The following is a 21,786-nucleotide window of genomic DNA, read 5'->3' on the forward strand; positions in this document are numbered from 1 at the left end:
TAGAGATGGGCAAAACAGTTCATTCTAGAGAACCGTTTAGTGATGCAGAGTTCTATTAAAAGAACTAGTTCGTTCTTTTCATAGTTAGTTTGCTTGTTGAATGAACTAACCGAGACACCGTTCTCTTCGGAGTAAAAAAAGGTCAACGACTTTGAACTGGAGATCTACCGTTCTCAAACAAAGAACTATTGGTCATTCATTCTAAAATCTTTTTAACCGTTCGCTAACGAATTGACCATCTCTAGTGTATAGCAATGAGAACAATGGAAATCATGAAAAAAATCGGACAAAATATCCTATAGAATTAATTTACGCAGTATGAAAAATAACCGTGCAAAACAGATGATTAGCAGAAGAGCTGTGTGCTAATCTCTAGTACACCCAAACCTCCGTTTACGTAAACTTTTTTTACGTTACCTCTTTTTACGTAACTCTTTTTACGACAAAAATCCCAAATAACGTAATCTTTTTTTACAAACCTACTTCGTAAAAAGGGGTTTTTGCTTACAATGAAAATCGTTTCCGGCTCATTTATATTCCATGGAAATTACTACAATATGGGTATTTTCGGAACGGAATTGATGAGTAAATGTCGGAAAACTTTTGGATGAAAAACTTAGTTCATCATTCATTGATCTGAGTTGAATGATATATAACACTAAGTGTCTCCGAACTCTAAACAAATTTTTATTTTCATTCAAATCTATAGTCTTTCTATAGAGAAATGCAAAAATAATGGAATTTACACGACTCAACAGTGATCAAAATTCAAATAGATGTTAAATTGAATTGCATCAATGAATTAAATAAAACTATATGCATTCATAAGTGGCGTGGAGATTTTGCTTCCAAACATATTTGTATCATGTGATATAGGAAAAGTGATCTCAACTATCTTGCGATAAAACTAAGCGCGTTGCAAAACAGTGTCAAACCATATGATGTATGTTTTCTTAAATCGGTCAGTCTAAACCGGAACTTTATTGTTTAAGTGTAGGAAATGTACTTGTGAGATTGTTTTATGCCTCACCGCCTTTATAACAGGAATTCGAGTCCGGATTTTGAAAAAAATCACTTTTTGTGTACTATTAAATCCGTAAAGAATATTGAAACAATTGCAAAAAACCTGCCGGTTGATTGAAATATGCATCTAAATAAGGAGTGTATCGAAAAGTAATTAGTAACATTGATTATTGAATAGAAAGGCGAAAAAACACATATTTTGACATCAGTTTTCGATATATTGTAGAAAAATTACATTTTTATGCATTTCACCGATTATATTGAAGAAATTCCTAGTTTCTGTGAAACGCTCGCCCATTGGACTTGACATTCTTCATTAAATTCTGCACAGTTACTTTTGTGATCTTCCTGGTGGCAGCTGTCCAGTTTTTTTAACTCCTGCATGTTTTGGGACACTGTACCTTCCTTCCGAAAGTGCCGCTTGACAATTGCCAATACCTTTCAATTGGCCGAAGATCCGGGCAGTTCGGTGGTTGATGTCCTTTTCCACGAATTGTACATTATTTTTTGACAACCACTGTAGAACGGAGTTGTCATAGTGGGCACAGGCCAAATCCAGCCAGAAGAGAGTAGGAGCCTTATGCTTTCTGTACAGTGGCAGCATTCTCTTCTTCAAACATTCCTCCTCGTACACCTTGGCGTTAATTGTGCTCTTCGTGAAGAAAATCGACGACCGTAAACCACAGGTACAAATTGCTTGCCAGACCAACACCTTCTGCCCAAACTTTTCCATTGCCACCGTGGTGCCCCGCGTCGAGACCGATGGGTTTTTCCTGATATACTCAACCACTTTTAAGTCCCGGCCGGGCTGGCTGGGACCCGTTTTCCTACCGGATCGGGGTAAATCCTTCATGGAAAGGGTCTTACCGAACTTCTCAATAATATTTTTGACACTGGTGTGGTGCACTTTCACCCGTTTTGCAATTTCGTTGTACGTAACGTGACACCACTTTCTGAGCACCAAGTATGCAGAATTTTCTTTCGCGTTTCCGGATCAATTCGACTCATCATTGAAACGATAAACCGTACCGAAACCAATCGATTGCGCAGCTGTTATTGACATGTAAACAAACATGTCACCGCAAAACACGCTGCAAAAAATTAAGCCATTTCAGAGTAATAACTGTTTGAATGTTTCTAACTACTTAGCGATACACTCCTTATTAGAAAACTTTAGAATTGAAAACAATTTTGTTAAATGTGTTCTGCCTTTCTCGTATAAAAAGTTTATGCAATCACTGTGAAAGCCGACTTTCTAACCGAGGCCCGGAGGGCCAAGTGTCATATGCCATTCGACTGAGTTCGTCGAGTACGCAAAATGTATGTGTGTGTATGTGCGCATGTGTATGTAACGTTTTATTACACTAAATTTTATAGAAGATGGCTGAACCGATTTTCACACTTTTAGATTCAAATGAAAGGTCTGAATGAAAATACCCATATTATAAGTGTTTTCAAGGAATATGAATAAACCGGAAGTCGCCATCTTGGAAATTGATGCTGCTTAGAACATCCTTTTCCTGTAAATACTCATAATTTTCGTTCCATAACTATTCAATATATTATACATATCTAATAATACATATACATAAGGAAAACTGTTTTTTCGTTGAAAATTCCAAATAACGTAAACTTTTTTTACGTCATAATTCGATTTACGTAGTCCCGATTATTATGTAAATGGAGGTTTGGGTGTACATATTGCTCATTTAGAATAAAAATATGTCGCAGTGCCGGTTGATTTTCGAAGTTATGTTAGATTACAAGTTATTATTGTGAGTTGTTTTAACAATAAAGACTGTCCCAGAAAGTATGGACGCACTTTGATTTCGCTGTAAATAATTCACAAGTGTTAGATATTCAAATTTTATTCGATATACTGATAATATTAGAATACAACAACAGAATATTATTCTCAACATTTGCTACTTAGCCATTGTACACTAGCTGGCGCACCTTCTTGCGAACGTTCCTCATTAAATTCCGTACAGACTTCTTGGCGACAAGTTTTGATACTTTTTTCAATCTTTTTCGAACTGTTGAATGGTTTCGGCTGCCGAGACATGTTTCCTAAAGTGTGCCTTCGTTAATGCCCAAAATTCCTCAATTGGTCGAAGTTGTGGGCAATTTGGTGGATTCATGTCTTTTGGGACGAAAGTGACATTTTTGGTAGTATACCATTCTACCGTTGATTTCGAGTAGTGGCAAGAAGCAAGATCTGGTCAGAAGACAACAGAATCCTTGTGGCTTTGAATCATGGGTAGAAGTCGTTTTTGTAAACATTCCCTGATGTATATTTCGCTGTTCATTGAAGCAGTGGTGATGAAGGATTTCGAAATCTCACCGCAACTACAAATTGCTTGCCAGACTATAGCTTTTTTACCAAATTTTTCGACTTCAATCGATGTCTCGGACTTGTATAACACTTGCTCTTCTCGCACCGTATAATATTGTGGTCCCGGCAAAGATTTGTAATCGAGTTTCACGTAGGTTTCGTCCTCCATGACTATTCAGTTCAAATTTCCAGCAAGAATCGTATAGTACAGCTTTCGAACCCTCGGCCTGATCGATGCTTCTTGTTTCGGACTAAGTTTTGGTTGTTTCAGCTTCTTATAGGTTCGAAGATTCAAACGTTCTTTAGCACAAAGAACATTTGACTTCGAAGTACCAACTTTTTTGGCCACATCCCGAACTGAAACCTCCTTCTTTTGCTCGAACGCTTTCAGTATACGTTCATCCAACTGGGGGTTAGCAGGACCTTTTCTCGACCCGTTTTCAGTGTATCCTCAAAGGTGTTATCCTCACCGAACTTCCTGATTGCATTTCGCTCGGGTTTTTCACTTACTGCTTCCATTTTTGCTATCTTTTTCAGTGACAGTCCGCGTTCTGTGCACCATTTGAACACAATTTTTCGTCGTTGTTCTGCTGAAAGTCCACGCATTTCGAAACAAACTAATGAAAACGAATAAACAACTGCACAAGTGGTTAGAGAAGAGTGTAAACAACAGGACGCAGCCAAAAAAATTGACAGATTCTGAACCATTGCGAAATGGCAGCGGTTTTTGGTTGCGTCCATACTTTCTGGGACAGTCTTTACAACAATACAACTTCGCTTAACATTTGGACATTCCATAAAATTTGAATTCTGAATGTGGGATCATGTAGAATGAGAAGTCACAAAACCCCAATAGCAAACATTGTTCTTGTATTGTTTTTTAAACTTTTCTCGCAACGATTTTGAAATTGGAAAAGCGCACTTTATTTGTATGATGTGCATCAAGTGTCTTGTTTGAGTAATAATATTTGTTATGAGAAATCCGGATATACCAACTGTTCAAATGGACATAGTGTTCAGTCAGTTAATAAAACCGAGTTAGAACATAATCCTTTTATGTTTTTTAATTGGTTTCAAAAGCAGTAATATGAATTATTTTAACATTTGTTACAATAACACGTGAAATCACTTGACTAACAAATCCAACAAAAATAACCGTAATGTATCAATCTTGAAACATACCAATTTTACCATGTTCATTCGAAGCTTCGAGAACCGATAATGACAGAATTTTTAATTTTTATAGGAGTTTCGTATCATAAAATTTTAATTTATCGTATTTAAAGATCTCTTTACGGATAAAATTTTAGGAATGTTTGTTTTTCTGGACTAAAAATGAAAATTGAAATTCAGTTGAACTATTCTACAGACTATCTTTTTGTTTCGTTTTAGAAACGAATGATGCTTGCAATATCATGTTTTACTGAAAATGTTTCGACTCGGTGCTTTTGTTTAGGATGCAATCATTTACCAATGAGGCATTGTGAAAAACACTTTTACATTCTCCTAGTGATGTGATAATGCGTTTATCTCACCATTTGAATTGTCTCATTAAAACATTTATAAGATTATATCCTTGTTCATTGTGTCAAACTATCGATTGTGAAACATCACACCGTACATGAACACTGCGTACGCCCGCTGTAGTTCTATTTAAAATCAGCTTATTTGGTTGTCTCATAGCATTGCGTGCATCATAGTTTTAAGACAATTTTATAGGCAACCTGACAGAAATGGTTTATGTTCTGTTTCGTGAATTACCAGGAAAATTCCGTACCGTCTGGCCACTTCAATCAAACAATGGCATATCAAAATTATGTTGGAAGTGTTATTACTGATAAGCATATTCATATGCTTCAACACTGTCATAATCATGTGTGGAATACATTGCAAAAAGTCATTTCACCAAGAGCCTGTACCAGCTTATGGTTTCACTTTCTTCGTACGGATTCTCGGGAAACGGTTTCCTACAACTTCGAAGAAAATAGATTCCAGAAAATGCGGCCACAGTGGGAAGAGAAGACGGGGAAGAAGTGTCTTTACAGCTCATAACTTCTCCATAAATCTCTAACCTTTCATGGTAGAAAAAACATGGAAGAAAAAAAAAATACTGAAACACTGCGACCGACTTGCACCGTCACAGCTTTCAGTCGAACAGTGAAGTCTGTAAAAAAACTGATAAACCTCATCTGAAGTATTGTAGGTATGTACACACTCTGCTACTGTTAGAAGCCAACGTTTTGTGAAAGTTAACGAGCTGGAAAGCGGAAGTGGAGTGATAACGCTCCTTCTCGCTAAATACAGCAGTGCATTGGCCGGAATGGTTGTTGCCTTTTTTTCTGTTCTATTCCGCATGGTGTGCGATATCACTGATGGAAGTGAACGAATCGTTTCATAATTTTTTCTTCCGCTTTGAAGCCTGCCTCGGAAGGAATCTCTAATTGGAAGAAGAAATTTATTTTTTGACATATGTCGATAGTTAGTACGTATCAGTGCGGTTCACGTGATGGACTTTACTCTGACTCTCATGGAAGCCTTTAAATCTGGCGATACGAACAATACAAATTGTTAAAGGATCTAACAATTGATCAAGTTGAACTCAGGCAGCTCGAGAGAGAAAACTTAGAAAGATTCGACACAAAGTCATTTTTCTTCACGACAATGCTCTATTATATATTCGTAACACGTTGAAGGCATTCACTTGAAAAAGTTCTACCTCATGTGGATTTTGCCACAGACGGCTGGCAGAGTTTGCCAGTCAAAAGTTTGACAAAGGTATGGAAACTAATGCCACTGTTGCTGCCGGTAGAAAATTTTGCCCTGGGGGTCCTTGTTTTTTCAGCCGGTTTCTTATCAGACAATGCTGGAAGCACTGCTTTGAATCGATTGAAAGTTTTCTATTCGATAGCGAAGGTGGAAACTTTATTACTAGACTAGTTATTGAAGCCTAGCTGAGCAATTACACAAATACAAATCTGAGTACTACGAATATCGTGTCTAAATATCTTGAAAACGGCTACTTCTAGGAGTAAGATTGTTATTACCCCATCCGTGAAAAATTAATGGTTTGCCATACTGGAGACTGTACAACGTTTAATCCAAGCAAAGCAAAGTTTGGCATTACATTCCTTTTGTGGAATTTGGCCTTTCTGTTTCAACAGACTTCGCAGCCGATTCTTAGAATCATTGCATGGCTAGTACTATGGATCCTACTGACACTAAGAACCCTTCCAGGTTGGGGCTCGAACATACGACAACTGGATTGTAAGGCCAGCGTCCTATGCATTGAACCGCCAACCCGGGACATCCAAATCGTTTAATCCAAATCTGAGAATTTCGATTCTGTTTTAATCATTTTTTCGGCTGTTATTTTGTCATCTTTTCTGTTGTTGCATGAATACAATAAAGTCAACTAACGAAACCCAACAATTGAAATTAGTTCTGAAATCAGTTGTGAAGATTTCGTACGTTACAAAATAGTTATCTCTCATCACCCCGTAACCGAAGATCGCATCAGTATAAAAGATAATAAAAACCTTTGAGTCTAAAATCTTTATTTTTAAAATAAGATTGTGGCCATTTTAAGGTGAAATACAGCGGAACGCGTGCGTCGCGGTTTAGATCAAAAACTAGACAGAATTTCAAAAAACTAAAAACACTTAAGTTTTCGTAATTAAATTTATCACAACTAAATATTCTTAGAATTTTTAAATTTCGCTTTGCCAAGCCATAATTGGTTTTTGAAATGCATAAACGGTTACTGTTCCGCCCAACGAGGATAGATTGAAAAATAGCGTTTGAAGCAAAATTTCTTTAGCACTTTAGCAGGAATAACCGAGATTTGAAAAAGTTTCAATTGAATTTTTTAAACTTTTCATCATTTTCTGTATTGCTTGCGCGATGCTGTTTCGTTTCGGTGATGTGAGAAATGCACAGTGAGTTCGGTGGCGTTATATTGCAATATTGGATTTGGTGTTAAAATGATAAGGAGTTGAATACAGTTCTTATTTCAACAATTCGTTAATCGATAATGAAATTCGACCGCACTCTCTCATGTGGTGAATTGCTGATTGGTACTGGCAAAAAGACCGAGAATACTTGAATTTTCGCTTGTTTTCAATCGTTCTCCAGAAGGAGAATCTATGCTTGTTACTAAACTCAGACATATACATTGTTAGCATGTTAGCAGACCCTGTCAGTTTGGAGCGAAATCAATCTTCAGTTCAGCAACGCCATCGCACGTATGTATGAGTGCGCAGCCCTGCTATTTTGGCGCACACGAATTTGACATTTCTCTCCCCTGCTTCTATGTATGATATTCGATGCGGACTCGCCTGGTGGCGACATGCTCGCAAAAAAGGATGTTGCCAATGATTTGTTTGGAAAATGTGAGAGCTGGATATCTTGTTAATATGATGTCTTTAATGTTAGTCAATATACAGTATGTGAATATAATATATCATTGGACTATTCTTAAAAAAAAACTTGAATAAAAACAAGAAAGTTCATTTGAGTATAAACTAACATAACCTCTTCAATTTGTGAAAAGATATTGCCAAATTTGGATTTTTTTTTTCGTTTTTTGCAGCGTCGCTCTAAGCGAGGGTTTGAAATTTCCAGAATACAAATTGCAACTTATGGAACCACAATCCTTTTCATTTCAGCCAAAGTTTGTGAAAATCTGTGCAATCCTTTCTAAGAAAATCAAACTTGATGAATACATAGTTTGTGTTGGTGCAGGTATCTACTGTCGTGAAATGAGCTAGAGCCATCTCATTCATTTGGTAAATACTGTACTGTGTTCCAAGCAGAAATCTACGCGATTCTGTGTGGAATACAATCGGCACTTCAGCAGAGAATCTGTGGTAAACGAATTTATTTTTGTTCCGACAGTCAGACAGCTTCAATGGCACTCAGTTCGAATGATTCACGGTCGAATCTAGTGATCCCATGTCAAACTCAACTTTTTCCAAGCATCATTACAGTATTCTGGTCAGAGCTCTGACTGGACATTGCAAACTCAATTATCACATGGCTACTATTCAACGTGCTGAGTATTATTCGTGTGAATGCGATTATGCACGGAACGACCGAAATTAGCTCTGCGCCTAATTCGTGTTACTGTTTTTGAATTAGTTGATTTTAACAACAAAATTTCCAAAATAACTATAAAATTAGTTAAAATTGAGAATTCACTTTGCTGAAAAAACTCTTATTTTTAGAGAATGTGTTTAGTTGGTGAATATCCTGGACACAAACCAGCAATATTTCAATCCAGCACGAAATTCTCATTGACAACTAATATTGTTATTAAAATCAGAAAATTTGTTTCTATTTATCTATCACCATCATTACTGAAGGACAGCACAAAGAAAACAAAACTGAAATGGGTATTATTAACAAGTTTATTAGCCAAAAACTCATGAGAAGTGTCAAAGCAAACAATCCATTAAAAAGCTAAAAAGGACAGTCTTATTGAAACTGCTTGAAAATTGTTTTGATGTTTTTCGGATGTATTCGATATATCTTTATTTAAATTTCTAAACCGATATGTAAAAATGTCGTAAACTGTTAGTGGAAATCGTATTTATTCACAATTTGTGCGCACTTGAAGCGATTGTGCGTAATAATGTTTTTACGCGGAACAGTGAAGTGAATCTCGAATGTTTCACCCTAATTGTGATGAAATTTTTTTGTATCTTCAAACCTTCCGAGCTGCGCCGTCCGGTGTACTACTTGTATTCGGTTTTTGTTTTCCGAGTGCTCAAAGTTTTCAGTGAGAATGAAGAAAACAGTGATTTAGAAGAAAAAAATTCAAAAAGATGTTTATGTTTCGTTTATGTCTTTTTCTCCAATACAACATCGTATTTATACCTGCCAATATAGAAAAGACAACCGCGTCTGAAATTTTGTCGGCAGTAGTGTGCCATCTAGTGGCTAGTAGTCATTACGGTGTTACCGTTTCGGTAACAGGGCGCCATATAGCTGCAGATTGCAGAAGCCAATTCAACCATTCATATTGGTTGAAAATAACATTTTATTTCTTTAATTCAACTAAAAAAATAGTTGAATGGAAATGAAATGTGCCTTAGCTAAGAAATGACAGCACGTTTAATTTGTGAATTCAACAAAAAAAATAGTCATTTCAACAAATATTTTATTATTATTAAGGGAATGAGAATAAAAAATCTAAATTAGCAAAAGTAAGATTTTTTTAGTTGTCTCAAAAAATAACTAACTAAAATCAGCAAATCAACTACATTTTTCGCGAAAATGCTGATTTCGGTCGTTCCGTGTGGTACTTCATATCATCTGATATGTAACTGTCCCGCATTGACGCAACTACGTATTCGGGTTTTTGGTTCTCCATACATGGTTGAGTCTGTATATGCGGAGCTAAAATTAAAGGATTTTCTATCGTTTCCCACCCAATGTGGTACGAAGCTATAGTCAGAGGGGTTCATCGTTCTTCTTGTACGGAATGAAATCTTTCTGTATTGACCTTAAATAGGTTTTAGCAGATTGTTTGGCATCCCTTACAGGCTTGGCGAATTTACTTCTGCTCATACATTCATCCGGGAATGCAGAATTGAGTCGCTTTTGTAAAATCTCTAAATCCTCTCGAGTGTTGGAGTTTTTATTAGCTGTGCATTTTGGTACATGCTGCATCCTTTCGGGGATCTGGAAAGATTTCTTTCTTTACGTTTTGTGCTATTTTCCCACCACACTGACTTTACAATTCCTTTCCATGTTCCTTTTATCCTCCCCTTCCCATCAGGAATTTGATGAGAAGCTACGGCAATATCCAGGTTTTATTTATAGTGTGATCGCCATATTCAAACCAACAAAAGTTTTATAGCATTATTGTTATTATTACGTTAAGAAAACCTACCGATAGCTATCTGAATCAATGCAGAAATTGTATGTTATAATCTTATAATATCTATGTTATTGCTATATCAATTTACAGTAACAATCAAACCTTTTTTCAACTAGTCGCTAAAAGCATAGCTGTATTGAAGATTAGTTTAATGCTTAGAAATACTTTTGTCACCTAGTTTTGACCAGTATAACATAAAACATGTTCGTGCTCTTGTTGCAACATAGTTGGACTATCAGAACTAATTACGGGTTGCTACTATTGAAGTTAAATTAATTTTTTTTTCAACTAATATATAGGAGCATAGTTGTTATTAAAGGTATGTTTGGATTAAGTAACGATAGCTTATAAATTATAATTAATTCAATATGACAAAAAGATGTGTTGATTGGAAACCTAAATAAATATTTCGTAACTTGTTATGTTTATGAAGAAACATTGCTGTCACCTTGTTTTAACCAGTATAATATAAAAAAACATATATGTGCTCTAGTTGCAACAAAGTTTGGACTTAGTCGTATCAGAACTAGTTGCAGATTGCTACTTGGGTTAGACCATTATATCTTCGAAAGTGACATTTATTTGAACTTTGAACTTGACCAGTAACTCAATAGTAGCTCACAAACGAGTCTAAGTTTGTTCAAATCGGTTCAGCCATGTTGGAGAACATTGAGCGGTTAAGAACACGAGAGTTTTGTCGGTTACGTCACTTTTTTTTTCATAACAATTTTTATTCAGGCCAATTTGCGTATACATACATAAGCTTTACGTGGCCGATTTACCCATGTTTTTGTTACACAATATAATTTTTTTATTGTTGAATCTCGTTGTCACCCTTCTTCTAGGGGGAGAGGAGCTTCCATCTCCTTCTACCGAAGATTGGAGGTTATTTTGTCCGTGGCTCATATCATCCATTGCTACATCGTTGGAGTTGTGAGTGGTTTCCGTTTCCTTGTTGATCGCAGTCTTGGTTTCATTGGTAGTTGCTGTAGATGCGCTTTGTACATTGATTGCAGTTGATAGTTGGTTAGATGGTGAAGGTGTTTTTGAAACAGGAGCACTGCATTCACTAGTTTCCGTTGTTGAGCGGTTGTCCTTGTTTTTGTTTGTTTTGTTTGTTTTCGCAGTTTCAGTGCAAGGTTTGCCGTAGTGTGCAGGTTGTTCACAAACCAATTGATTTTCATACGTAATCAACGTTTTACACGGATGTATTCCATCTTGACCACAAATGATGTAAGATGGAATTGCTTTACGTAGTTGCATACGTACCACTCGCACGCCATTCCGGATACCCGGGAAAAAAATCCGCCATACTTCCTTTTCGATGGAAAGAACTTCACCGTACTGCGACATGCTTTCCCGAACATACCCATCGCTCGTTTCCGGGGGAAGGTCATGCACGCTTACTTCTATGGCATTGTCCACCATGTACACAGGGATTTTATATTTAACATTGTCATGATCAATACTGTGTACCCCGTTATTAACCGAAGTAAATGCAATTGCATCTTTTTCACGTTTGAACATAATGTACACATAGTTGGACGTTTTGTTGAATTGAATCTCTCTTACATCATTAACGTTTAGATGCATTCGTTCTTTAAGCAAGATTGCAATTTCGGTTGCTGCTGGTCTGATTTTGCAGCGCTTGAAATCAATACAAATTGAATTTGGCCTTGTATGCCAAGTTTCAGGCTTTGTTAAATCGTATTTGCCCATTTCGTACACTCTATTGTTCACTGCACTGTATTGTCTTTGTTTCTGTCGTCGCGACCGTAAGAAATTTTCGACTGTGTCGGTTGAGATGCTAGCACGAACTGGTTACGTCACTTATACCATTATATCTCCGTGACAGTGACAAACATCTGATCTTCCAATTTGATCAATGGTCCAGTAATAGTTTTCAAACTGGTTCAGAGAATCTCCGAGAAATAGCGGTAAAAAATTCTTTGAGAGGTGCACAAGTACACACAAACAGAAGTTTTCCGATCTCGTCGAGCTTAGTCGAATAGTGTCTAACACTAGGAGTCTTTCTGGTTCCAATGAAAGGTTGGTTTTACCAGTAATTCTAAATCCTTTCTACGGCCAAAGGTAAAACGTCGACGAAAAAGGGGGGCGGCACTGTTCAGTCTACGAAAACAGTGCCAATGTGAACAAATTAATTGCCATCAACATTATAAAAGTGTCCCAAAACGATTATCGACAGCCAGAAAGACTGAGACAGAAGATAAACGAAAGCCGGCGGTCGCTTATACGCCGGAAAGAATAACCAGAATAACCTCTTCTTTTCACCATTCCAGACTGTTCGTATAAAGAAATTCTCGAAAAAACATTTTTTGTCGTGAATACGACTTACTTTACTATGGGGTGCCTTTTCAAAATTTACCCTCTGAGAGAGTGATAAGTTTTTGATCGTGAATATCTCTTGTTGTATCTAACGAATCAACCTAATTTTTGCTACACCTCATCGGAAATATGATCACAATTTTATGATAAAATTTTCAGTTGTGTGACATAATCTCAAATAATTCAAAATTAAACTTTTCTGAAATGTTTGGTATAAACGAGTTTTAAAGGGGATAAGGCGCGTTTGCCGTATTTTTAAAGCTCATATATCAGTGATCTGTGAAAGGATTTATATAATCTAACTACCAATGGAATCGAAGGTATTTCAATAGTACACTATTGAAAAACCTGTCTCATTTGACCCATGTCAACACCAGCCAATCAGAACGCGTTCTGAGAAAGCGAACAAAATATCTGCTGCTGTACAACAAATCGTTCGAGAAAAATGTTCCGAAAAGTGTTGAATATCGTAGTGAGTTCCTCAATTTGGTCCTTCTGAATGCTAGAAACGAATCCCTACAGCATATTTATAGTTTCTTTCATTAAATTATTCAAATCCGAAATGAAATAATCGACATTAAAATTCTGTATGCGGCTATTTTCATAGTCTTTAGGACCGCCCATTAATGAAAAAGCTGCAAACGAAATCAGGCAAAAACAAGACTCTCAACAAAAATTGGATCAGTTTTTATTCTATCGCCACTGCGAGCAGATGTATTTTGTGTCGTTTGCAAAACTAGTTTCGCTTCCGACAAGAGCGTTTACGTCACAGCTGCGTCATTTGCATTGGTGAAAAAGCAACGGTGGAGAGCATTACACAAAATCAGCTGTTCTAATGACTCTAAAAGTTTTCTAAAGAACGATTAGGATTTCTTGCTCGCTAATCGAAGGGAAATATCCTCAGTTTAGTGCAAATCTAGAACTGTTTGATTTGTTTTTTGCACTTTTCGCTGTGTGAAATTCACAGTAATCTAGATCAAGTGAAGCCTTCTTTGTTTTTGCGAAAAAAGTGGAAAAGGGGAATGCTTGCATAATTCATACAATTGATCAACTAATTGATATTCGGAAGTGTTTAGGAACATGTCAGTTGTTTTCCTATTCACGACATCCAGTTATGTCTCTGACATTACCCACCCGTCTTTTTTCCTTTCTTTTGGTGAGATTTGCGACGAGCAGCCATTGACCGAGTATTAAGGATACGTGTGCTTGATACAGAAAAGTTCACTTCAGGACTATAGCTGCTAGATAAGGTTAGTATTCATTTCCATGCTTAAATTAGATTAGAATCTAGAATAATTTCACACTTACCCCATTACTACTAGATGATTGTTCACTGTGCGCCGATCCATCACTTGTGGTAGGTGCTGCAGTGGTTGTCGTGGACGTTGTTGTACTAGTCGACGTACTAGAACTTGCAGTGCTACTAACAGTGCTGCTAGTACTACTGCTACTACTGGTGCCTAAGGTAGTAGTCGTACGATCGGTTGATTTTGTACCCGGGCCCGGTCGGACATCGTTGAATGTGAGACTCCGTGATCGGATCTTATCCGCAATGGCCGGTACCCGATCATCACCGGACAGATCGATTAGGGCTTCTGCTACGGCGGAAGCCGGATCGCCTGCAGCGAGCACATGGCTGCCAGCTGTAGCGGCTGAAGAAGTGCTCACAAAATTCGCTATCGAGATCTGATTTTGACACAGGATAATGAACACCGAACTGATCAGCAGTGTCAGGTACAGTTTGTAGGATTTGATCATTCTTCCCAGGGAATGCAAAATCCGGTACGGTACGGTGTTGGGCAAGTCGAGCCCGCCGGGGGACTTTGTGCCACCGTAACGGGGCAACTTGGGCTGTGGTCGCCGTTCAATGGCGGCGTCTGTGCGCTTGCAGCCTCCGAAGGCCTACGATCGGACGGCTGCTATGAGGCATTTAGATCTGAAAATGGAACAAGATGGAAGAAAAGTGTTTAGAATGTTACAACTTCAAAAGGGTCTTAGTGTGAAAAATATGAAAAGTGGCTTTTAAATAATTGTAATCTCGTTGGTGTACTGTGGACTGTACTGTTTCTTCATGGGAAAAATCCCTTTCATTCACACGCTATGACACACCCTTTTCAACTTTCTTCGAAAAAACTTCTTCCGTTGCCGTTGGCAGCACTGCATTTCATAAACTATTTTCCACATTCGTCACACGTTTTACCACCATGTTCTGGCTATATCATTTTTTTTGCGATTTCCTTTTTTTTTTTGTCACTACTGACTTTTTCCCCCCTAAGGCAGGAAATTTTATGAGTTTTTTAAGCTATCTCACCATACACCAGCACACAGTCATTTTTCTTCTTACTTCGTTATTTTCGTACCGAACCCAACTACTATTCGCCAGGAAAGTCATGGCACTTCTTCAGACGAGCTGTGGTTCCGGTAGTAGGAATTTTTTTTTTCGCGGCTTTCAAGATGAGAGGGCTTTAGTGGTATTATTGATGGCTCTGTGCCCACTCGGACGTGTTAACCGAAGTTATTATCTTTGTTACATTTTGGAAATACGAAATCGATCATTTCTCACCCAATGCCTTCGGTAAAGGCAATTTGATTTATGTTTTGCCATTTTAAAAATGCAATGGTTACTGGAAATGAACGGTGTTCCGACTGTTGCCAAGTGTATGAAATTGTGGCCTACTTCGACAAGTATCGATCAGTTCGATTTGACAAGCAAAGTAACGTTGGTTTATATTATTACAAGAGCTGGTGTTTTATGGCCGATTCTCAATCAAGAAACAATTGGCTTCTATACAGCAAAAAATATTGAAACAATAAATATCAAACTTTCACATCAATTCATGCGCTATCTGTCTAATAATATTCATCATCGTCCTTCGAATCGTTGTTCGTTTGGTGGTTCATTAGCAAGTCACTCGATTATGAATGGTTGTTATGATGCGACGGAGAAAAAACGTGCTTAGAGAGTATGGCAGCAAACTAAAAAAAATGCAATTTTCATCGCTGGAACAATCTAATGTTTTCTGTGCATGCCACTTTGACATATTCAAACCTACACACACACGGACCGACCGATGTTGATATCCCAGCCTCGGGCAAACTAAGGCCGGTCGGAAAGTTTTACTTCAACCAGACAAGTTTTCTTAAGAACTGGGAAGTGTGCACTACAGGTTTGTCTGGAGTCTGTAAGAAGAAGATGAGTAGCCATGGATCCCGGCAAGGGGACACTCATCTATCAGCAGAACGTGACACGGAGTCTGATGCAGATTCTGATTGCAGTATTATGATGATTATGATGATGATGAAGAAGATGTTCCCTTAGGAAACTCTTCAGGCCGGGAGCATAATGTCAATAGTCGGAAAAGTAGCTGGAAATAACGTATATGATTAGTTCTATACATGTACATGCGTTGTATTAGTTTGTATCTATCCGTGACTAGACGCCACCACTCGGCCTCCCGAGGAGTGGATACGTGTTGGCTTGCAGATATGTTTCATAGAAGTAAAACATTGATGGCCGTATGCTTCAAAGAGTACAAGAGAATTTAGTCCTACTTGATTTCATTTCTATTTTTGAAAAGAAACCATCTACGAAGTTTGCACGTGTTTTAGAAGGAAAATTTATGTGCTTCTTTCGTTTCCTTGGGGCTTATCACAATTTATTTCAACTGCCAAGTAGATAATGTCAAAGCACTAATAATATTACCTTTATCTAAAGTTAGTTCATTTTAAACTGATTTTGAGAGTTAAATTTACTATGAAATTGTTTGTCAAGAAATTGACAGGAACGCACCAGTAAAATATTTGTTATTTTTATCAAAATATTTATTGAAACAAACTAATTCACTGAGAAAAATCAAATATCTCATTTTGTAGTTTCAAGCAACAATATTTGCTATATTAAACTAAATTTTCTTTTGTCACTATTTAGTTGCTTTTAGATTTTTTTCTCTGCGTGTACTAGGACAGGGAAGGAATATTAGTCCTTCACTCGTTGTTCCAAGCGACCGCAGGTATCACACCATCTCCACTAGTATCACGAGAAAGGAATTGTTTTCGTAGGCATGAGAGTAGATCGGGATGGCATACAATATGATCTCCACAGAAAGCAAGTTATTCTAAAATTTATATAACAACAGACAACCGGTTGTCAAGATTCCCATCTCTCCAACGTCATCTATCGAAATTTCATAATATTCGGTACATTCCTGTGAAAGTTATTATGCTTTTTGTGACACTTGTTTTGGAAATTTAGAAACAATGAAGAAAAAAAGGCGGGTTGGTAGTGTCAGAGACATATCTGGATGTCGTGAATACGAATAAAACTGACACGTTTCCTTCACACTTCCGAAAATCAGTAAGTTGATCGCTTGTGTGAATTGTGCAAGCATTTATCTTCTTCTCTACTAGAATTCGAAACGATGTACCTACAATAAAGTACGGATAAGCTTTTATAGTTCCTTATAATAAAATAACAGTGGTTCTGAAAAGAATCTTTTATGAAGGCGTTCGAGAGTGATGAGTTGAATTCGAATTCCGATGGATGCCGTTGACTTTCGTCAACTATTTCCAAGCTGACCTGTTGTCCGTAAATGAAATACTGACATGGTTGGCGTTGGTATAGCATTCACAAGCGATTATAATCTTCCAATGAAGAACACATTAAATCGCTGGGTTGATCACTGATACAATAGGCCAATGATATGAAAAATATGAAATATATCAGGTGTACAACCTTGCTTCCGTCGTTTTTTTCCAAATTTAAAAGCTTTATTGCGAGAAAGTGCTTACAGATGTATTATTCAAAGTATCGTCCGTCGCTAGCGACAACTTTCTCCCATCTTCCGGCAATTTTCGGATCCCGGCTCGAAAAAAGGAGTGCTCTTTTGACGCTATCCATGAAGCAATTCATTTTTCCAACTCTTCGAAGGATTGAAAATGTTGAACTGCCAGGCCGTGTGCCATCGAACGGAATAGGTGGAAGTCAGAAGGGGCGACATCTGGGGAATACGGCGGGTGGGACAAGACTTCCCATTTCAGCGTTTCCAGGTACTTTTTGACCACTTTTGCGTCGTGAGGCCGAGCATTGTCGTATTGGAGGATAACTTTGTCATGTCGCTTTTGATATTGTGGCATAAGGCGCATCAGTGATGGTTTCACCCGGTTTCAAGAGCTCGTAGTAAATCACACCGAGCTGATCCCACAAAATACAAATCATAACTTTGGCGCCGTGAATATTCGGTTTTGCCTTCGACGAAGTAGCATGCCCGGGCTTTCCCCATGATTTTCTGCGTTTAGGATTATCGTATCGAACCCACTTTTCATCACCGGTCTCGATTCGATGTAAGAACCCCTCACGATTTTGTCTTTGAAGCAGTTGCTCACATACAAAAAGACGGCGCTCGATGTCCCTCGGTTTCAACTCGTACGGCACGCAGTTTCCTTTTTTCTGAAAAATGCCCAGGGCCTTGAGACGTTTTGAAATGGCTTGCTGACTCACTCCCAACGATTCAATATAAATTCGGAGCTATGATCAACAATTAGTGATAGAATTTTTCAGTAATATGAGATAACTCAAAATGAAAGTTTGAAGTTTGATAAATAAAGAGGCCATTAATTTAATGCTTCATTCATTCCAATCTGCGTTCGTTCAGTTCTGACCAGAAACCAGGCTCAGAATCCAATTCTAGTGTTCAGTTCTGAAAATCAGTTTCAGAATTAGGTTTTTTTTTACACAGGATCAGAATTCTGGAATTGAAACCGAATTTTAGAATTTGATTCTGAGCCTGGATGTTGGGAACGAAAACTGGAAATTAGATCAGGATCTAGACCTGGTCTCAATAACTGAATTTCAGAAATGAATTCTGAATATGGATCAGAATTTTGAAACTGAATTCTGGAGTTGAAATTTAGGTTCAAGCCGGAATACCGTTCCAAAATTCCTGCCTGGAACTCAGATATAGAATTTAGTTTCAGAATTCCGGAACTGAGTTTTGAGCCTAAAATTTGAGAGCTTCAGACCAGGATTTAAATTCAGATCCAATTTCCGGAATTCAGTTCTAAAAGGCATTTCAGAATCCAGGTTCAGAGTTCAGCTCCAGAATGTAAGTCTGAAATTAGATTTCAAACTCCAGTTCCACAATTCTATAAGTGTAACTGAACAGTTCGAAAAAATCTTGTCATTTTAAATCTTATAAGAGACACATAAATAAAGTGCCGAGTTCAAGAAGATATAAAAAACCGTATTATTTGAAAATTAAATAGCTAGAATCGAATTAAATAAAGAACAAAAGATCGATAGCAACAGCGCGTCAGTTAATCGACTGAACCACCGAAGCCCATATCTGCTTGATGAATAAATGATACATATAAATCCATACCGCGGCATTTGATAGCCGAGGGCAAATTTCATTCGGAGCCTGTAAAATTCTGTACGAATGGATTATGGAATGTTGCGTCGTTTGAAAAATTAAGTAGTTACGAAATGTATCGTTTGTAGAATTATGCTCCCTGTAATATTCATATTTTTTTCTGTGTGAGCTCAGGAACTAGATTTTAAAGATTTTTCAACTAAATTCCGGACCTGAATTCTAGAACTAAATTTTGGATCAGAATTCTGGATTCTCTACCGAAGTTTTGTAATTAAAATTGAGCTACAGACATTAACCAAGGTCCAGAGTTTAGTGCAAGGATTCAGGTTCAGCATTGAGTGTCGAATCAAAATTCTGGTCTCGAAATCATTTGCAGAACAGCTCAGATTCAACAATCTAGATCCAGAATTCAGTTTTCAAGTTTACTTTCAAAATTCAGTTCCAGAATCTAGAATCAAAATCGAGTTTCAGAATCCACAATCAAAATTCAGAACTCAGATTCAGAATTCAGTTCCCGAGTTCATTTCCTAAATCCAGGTCCAGAATTTAGTTTTAACACTCGGCTCCAGAATTCGGTCCCGGAATTCAGATTCTTTAAACTGAACAATCTATTATTCGTATTTAAGTAATCCGGTTATGTTTCTAACATTACTCAAATACTTTTTTATCCCTTTTAAATAACACTGACAGAATATATTTTTCCTGCAAGCCAGTTTTGCTTAGAAGCATACGGACACGGGAGAACATTTATGAATGAAAAAGCATAAGCTTGCCGGAAAACCAGCTGGTGGCTGTAATACACGTGTTGGCAAAGACGTTCGCGTAGGAAATATATTTAGCCATTTCAGTTTTAGGACGGGAATAGATTCGTTGGTTTCCGCATGCAAAATTAATTAGTATCAGGCGTTTGAATGGAGTGATCTTTCAACGGAATGATTAAGTGTCAAGTGGGATTGAAGCGGAAATGAGTTAGATTATTGGATATTTTGCAATTCATCAGGCTCCTAATTTGCTTAATATTTTTCGAATTAATTTCAAATCAAATGCGACTTGTCGAAAATTCTCATTCAAAATTTCGATTCAATGCAGAACTCCACCAACTATTTTTTTTGAAAAAATCTGTCGAAATGGAGTGAGCAAATGCAAACTGAATTTCAGTTTTATAATTATATATCACAATTTTTAACGTAGTGTGCTTTTTTTTTAAATCGGAACGAAAATTTTGTTACATGAAGTATGTAAATCTGAGACATAAAGATATCAGAATTAATTGGATCAGATAATTAGTTAAAGTTTGGATCTTTATTAAAATGCAACATAAATTGCTAAAACACAACCAAAAGACCTACCTACCTCTAGCTGGAGTGCCATAATACGGCGTAAGTCACCTAACTTTCACACTAACACATTCAAAACGAGAGCAAAAGTTCCATGACATTTATAATTCCACTTTCGATTGGTTTTATCGAAAACACTCAAAACACTAACAGATCGGCTGAAAAGTTCGTATCGTTTCTATGAGAGGGCGCCACTAGCATTAAATCCAAACCATTTTTAGTTAGTACCAACCTTCAAAAGATACGTGTATAAATTTGACAGCTGTCTGATTATTAGTTTGTGAGATATTGCATTTTGAGTGTAGCTACTTTTGTTATTGTGAAAAAAAATGGAAAACAAAGGAATTTCGTGCGTTGATGAAACACTATTTTTTGATGAAAAAAAGTGCCGCCGATACCAAGAAATGACTTGATGAGTGTTATCCAGACACTGCACCGGGCGAAGCAACAATTCGTAAGTGGTTTGCAAAATTTCGTACTGGTCATATGAGCACCGGAGACGATGAACGCAGTGGACGTCCAAAAGAGGCTGTTACCGATGAAAACGTGAAAAAAATCCACAAAATGATTTTCAATGACCGTAAAGTGAAGTTGATCGAGATAGCTGACACCCTAGAGATATCAAAGGAACGTGTTGGACATATTATTCACGAATATTTGGATATGAGAAAGCTTTGTGCAAAATGGGTGCCGCGTGAGCTCACAATCGATCAAAAACAACAACGAATTGATGATTCTGAGCAGTGTTTGGAGCTGTTATATCGAAATAAACCGATTTTTTTCGTCGATATATAACAATGGACGAAACATGGCTCCATCACTTCACTCCGGAGTCCAATCGACAGTCAGCTGAGTGGACTGCACGCGATGAACCGAACCCAAAGCGTGGAAAGACTCAACAATCGGCCGGTAAGGTTATGGCGTCTGTATTTTGGGATTCGCATGGTATAATTTTCATCGACTACCTTGAAAAGGGAAAAACCATCAACAGTGACTATTATATAGCGTTATTAGAGCGTTTGAAGGACGAAATTTCAAAAAATGGCCTCATTTGAAGAAGAAAAAAGTTTTGTTTCATCAAGACAATGCACCGTGTCACAAGTCGATGAAAACCATGCTGAAATTGAACGAATTGGGCTTCGAATTGCTCCCTTATCCACCGTATTCTCCAGATTTTGGCCCCCAGTGACTTTTTCCTGTTCTCAGACCTCAAGAGAATGCTCGCTGGTAAAAAATTTAGAAGCAATGAAGAGGTAATCGCTGAAACTGATGCCTATTTTGAGGCAAAGGACAAATCGTACTACAAAAATGGTATCGAAAAGTTGGAAGATCGCTATAATCGCTGTATCGTCTCTGATGGCAAATATGTTGAATAATAAAAACGAAGTTTGGCAAAAAAATGTGTGTTTCTATTAAACGATACGAACTTTTCAGCCGAACTGTTATACTGTGCAATTTCATTCATATCCGACTTCCGATTCCGAAATTATATGGCGA

At 37.4% G+C, this 21,786-nt stretch overlaps 1 protein-coding gene across 4 annotated transcripts in view; it reads right to left on the reverse strand.

Moving 5' to 3' along the window:
* Positions 1-21,786, reverse strand: part of LOC131432499 (galactosylgalactosylxylosylprotein 3-beta-glucuronosyltransferase P) — a 184,041-nt gene that overhangs the window by 29,059 nt on the left and 133,196 nt on the right. For all 4 annotated transcript variants that reach the window (XM_058598813.1, XM_058598812.1, XM_058598814.1 and 1 more), the window contains exon 2: positions 13,893-14,520. In XM_058598813.1, coding sequence (XP_058454796.1) covers positions 13,893-14,342 — 450 coding nt within the window. In that variant the 5' untranslated portion in view covers positions 14,343-14,520. The remainder of the gene's footprint in view (positions 1-13,892; positions 14,521-21,786) is intronic.

The sequence above is a fragment of the Malaya genurostris genome, chromosome 2, assembly GCF_030247185.1.
Source record: "Malaya genurostris strain Urasoe2022 chromosome 2, Malgen_1.1, whole genome shotgun sequence".
Classification (NCBI taxonomy): Eukaryota; Metazoa; Arthropoda; class Insecta; order Diptera; family Culicidae; genus Malaya; species Malaya genurostris.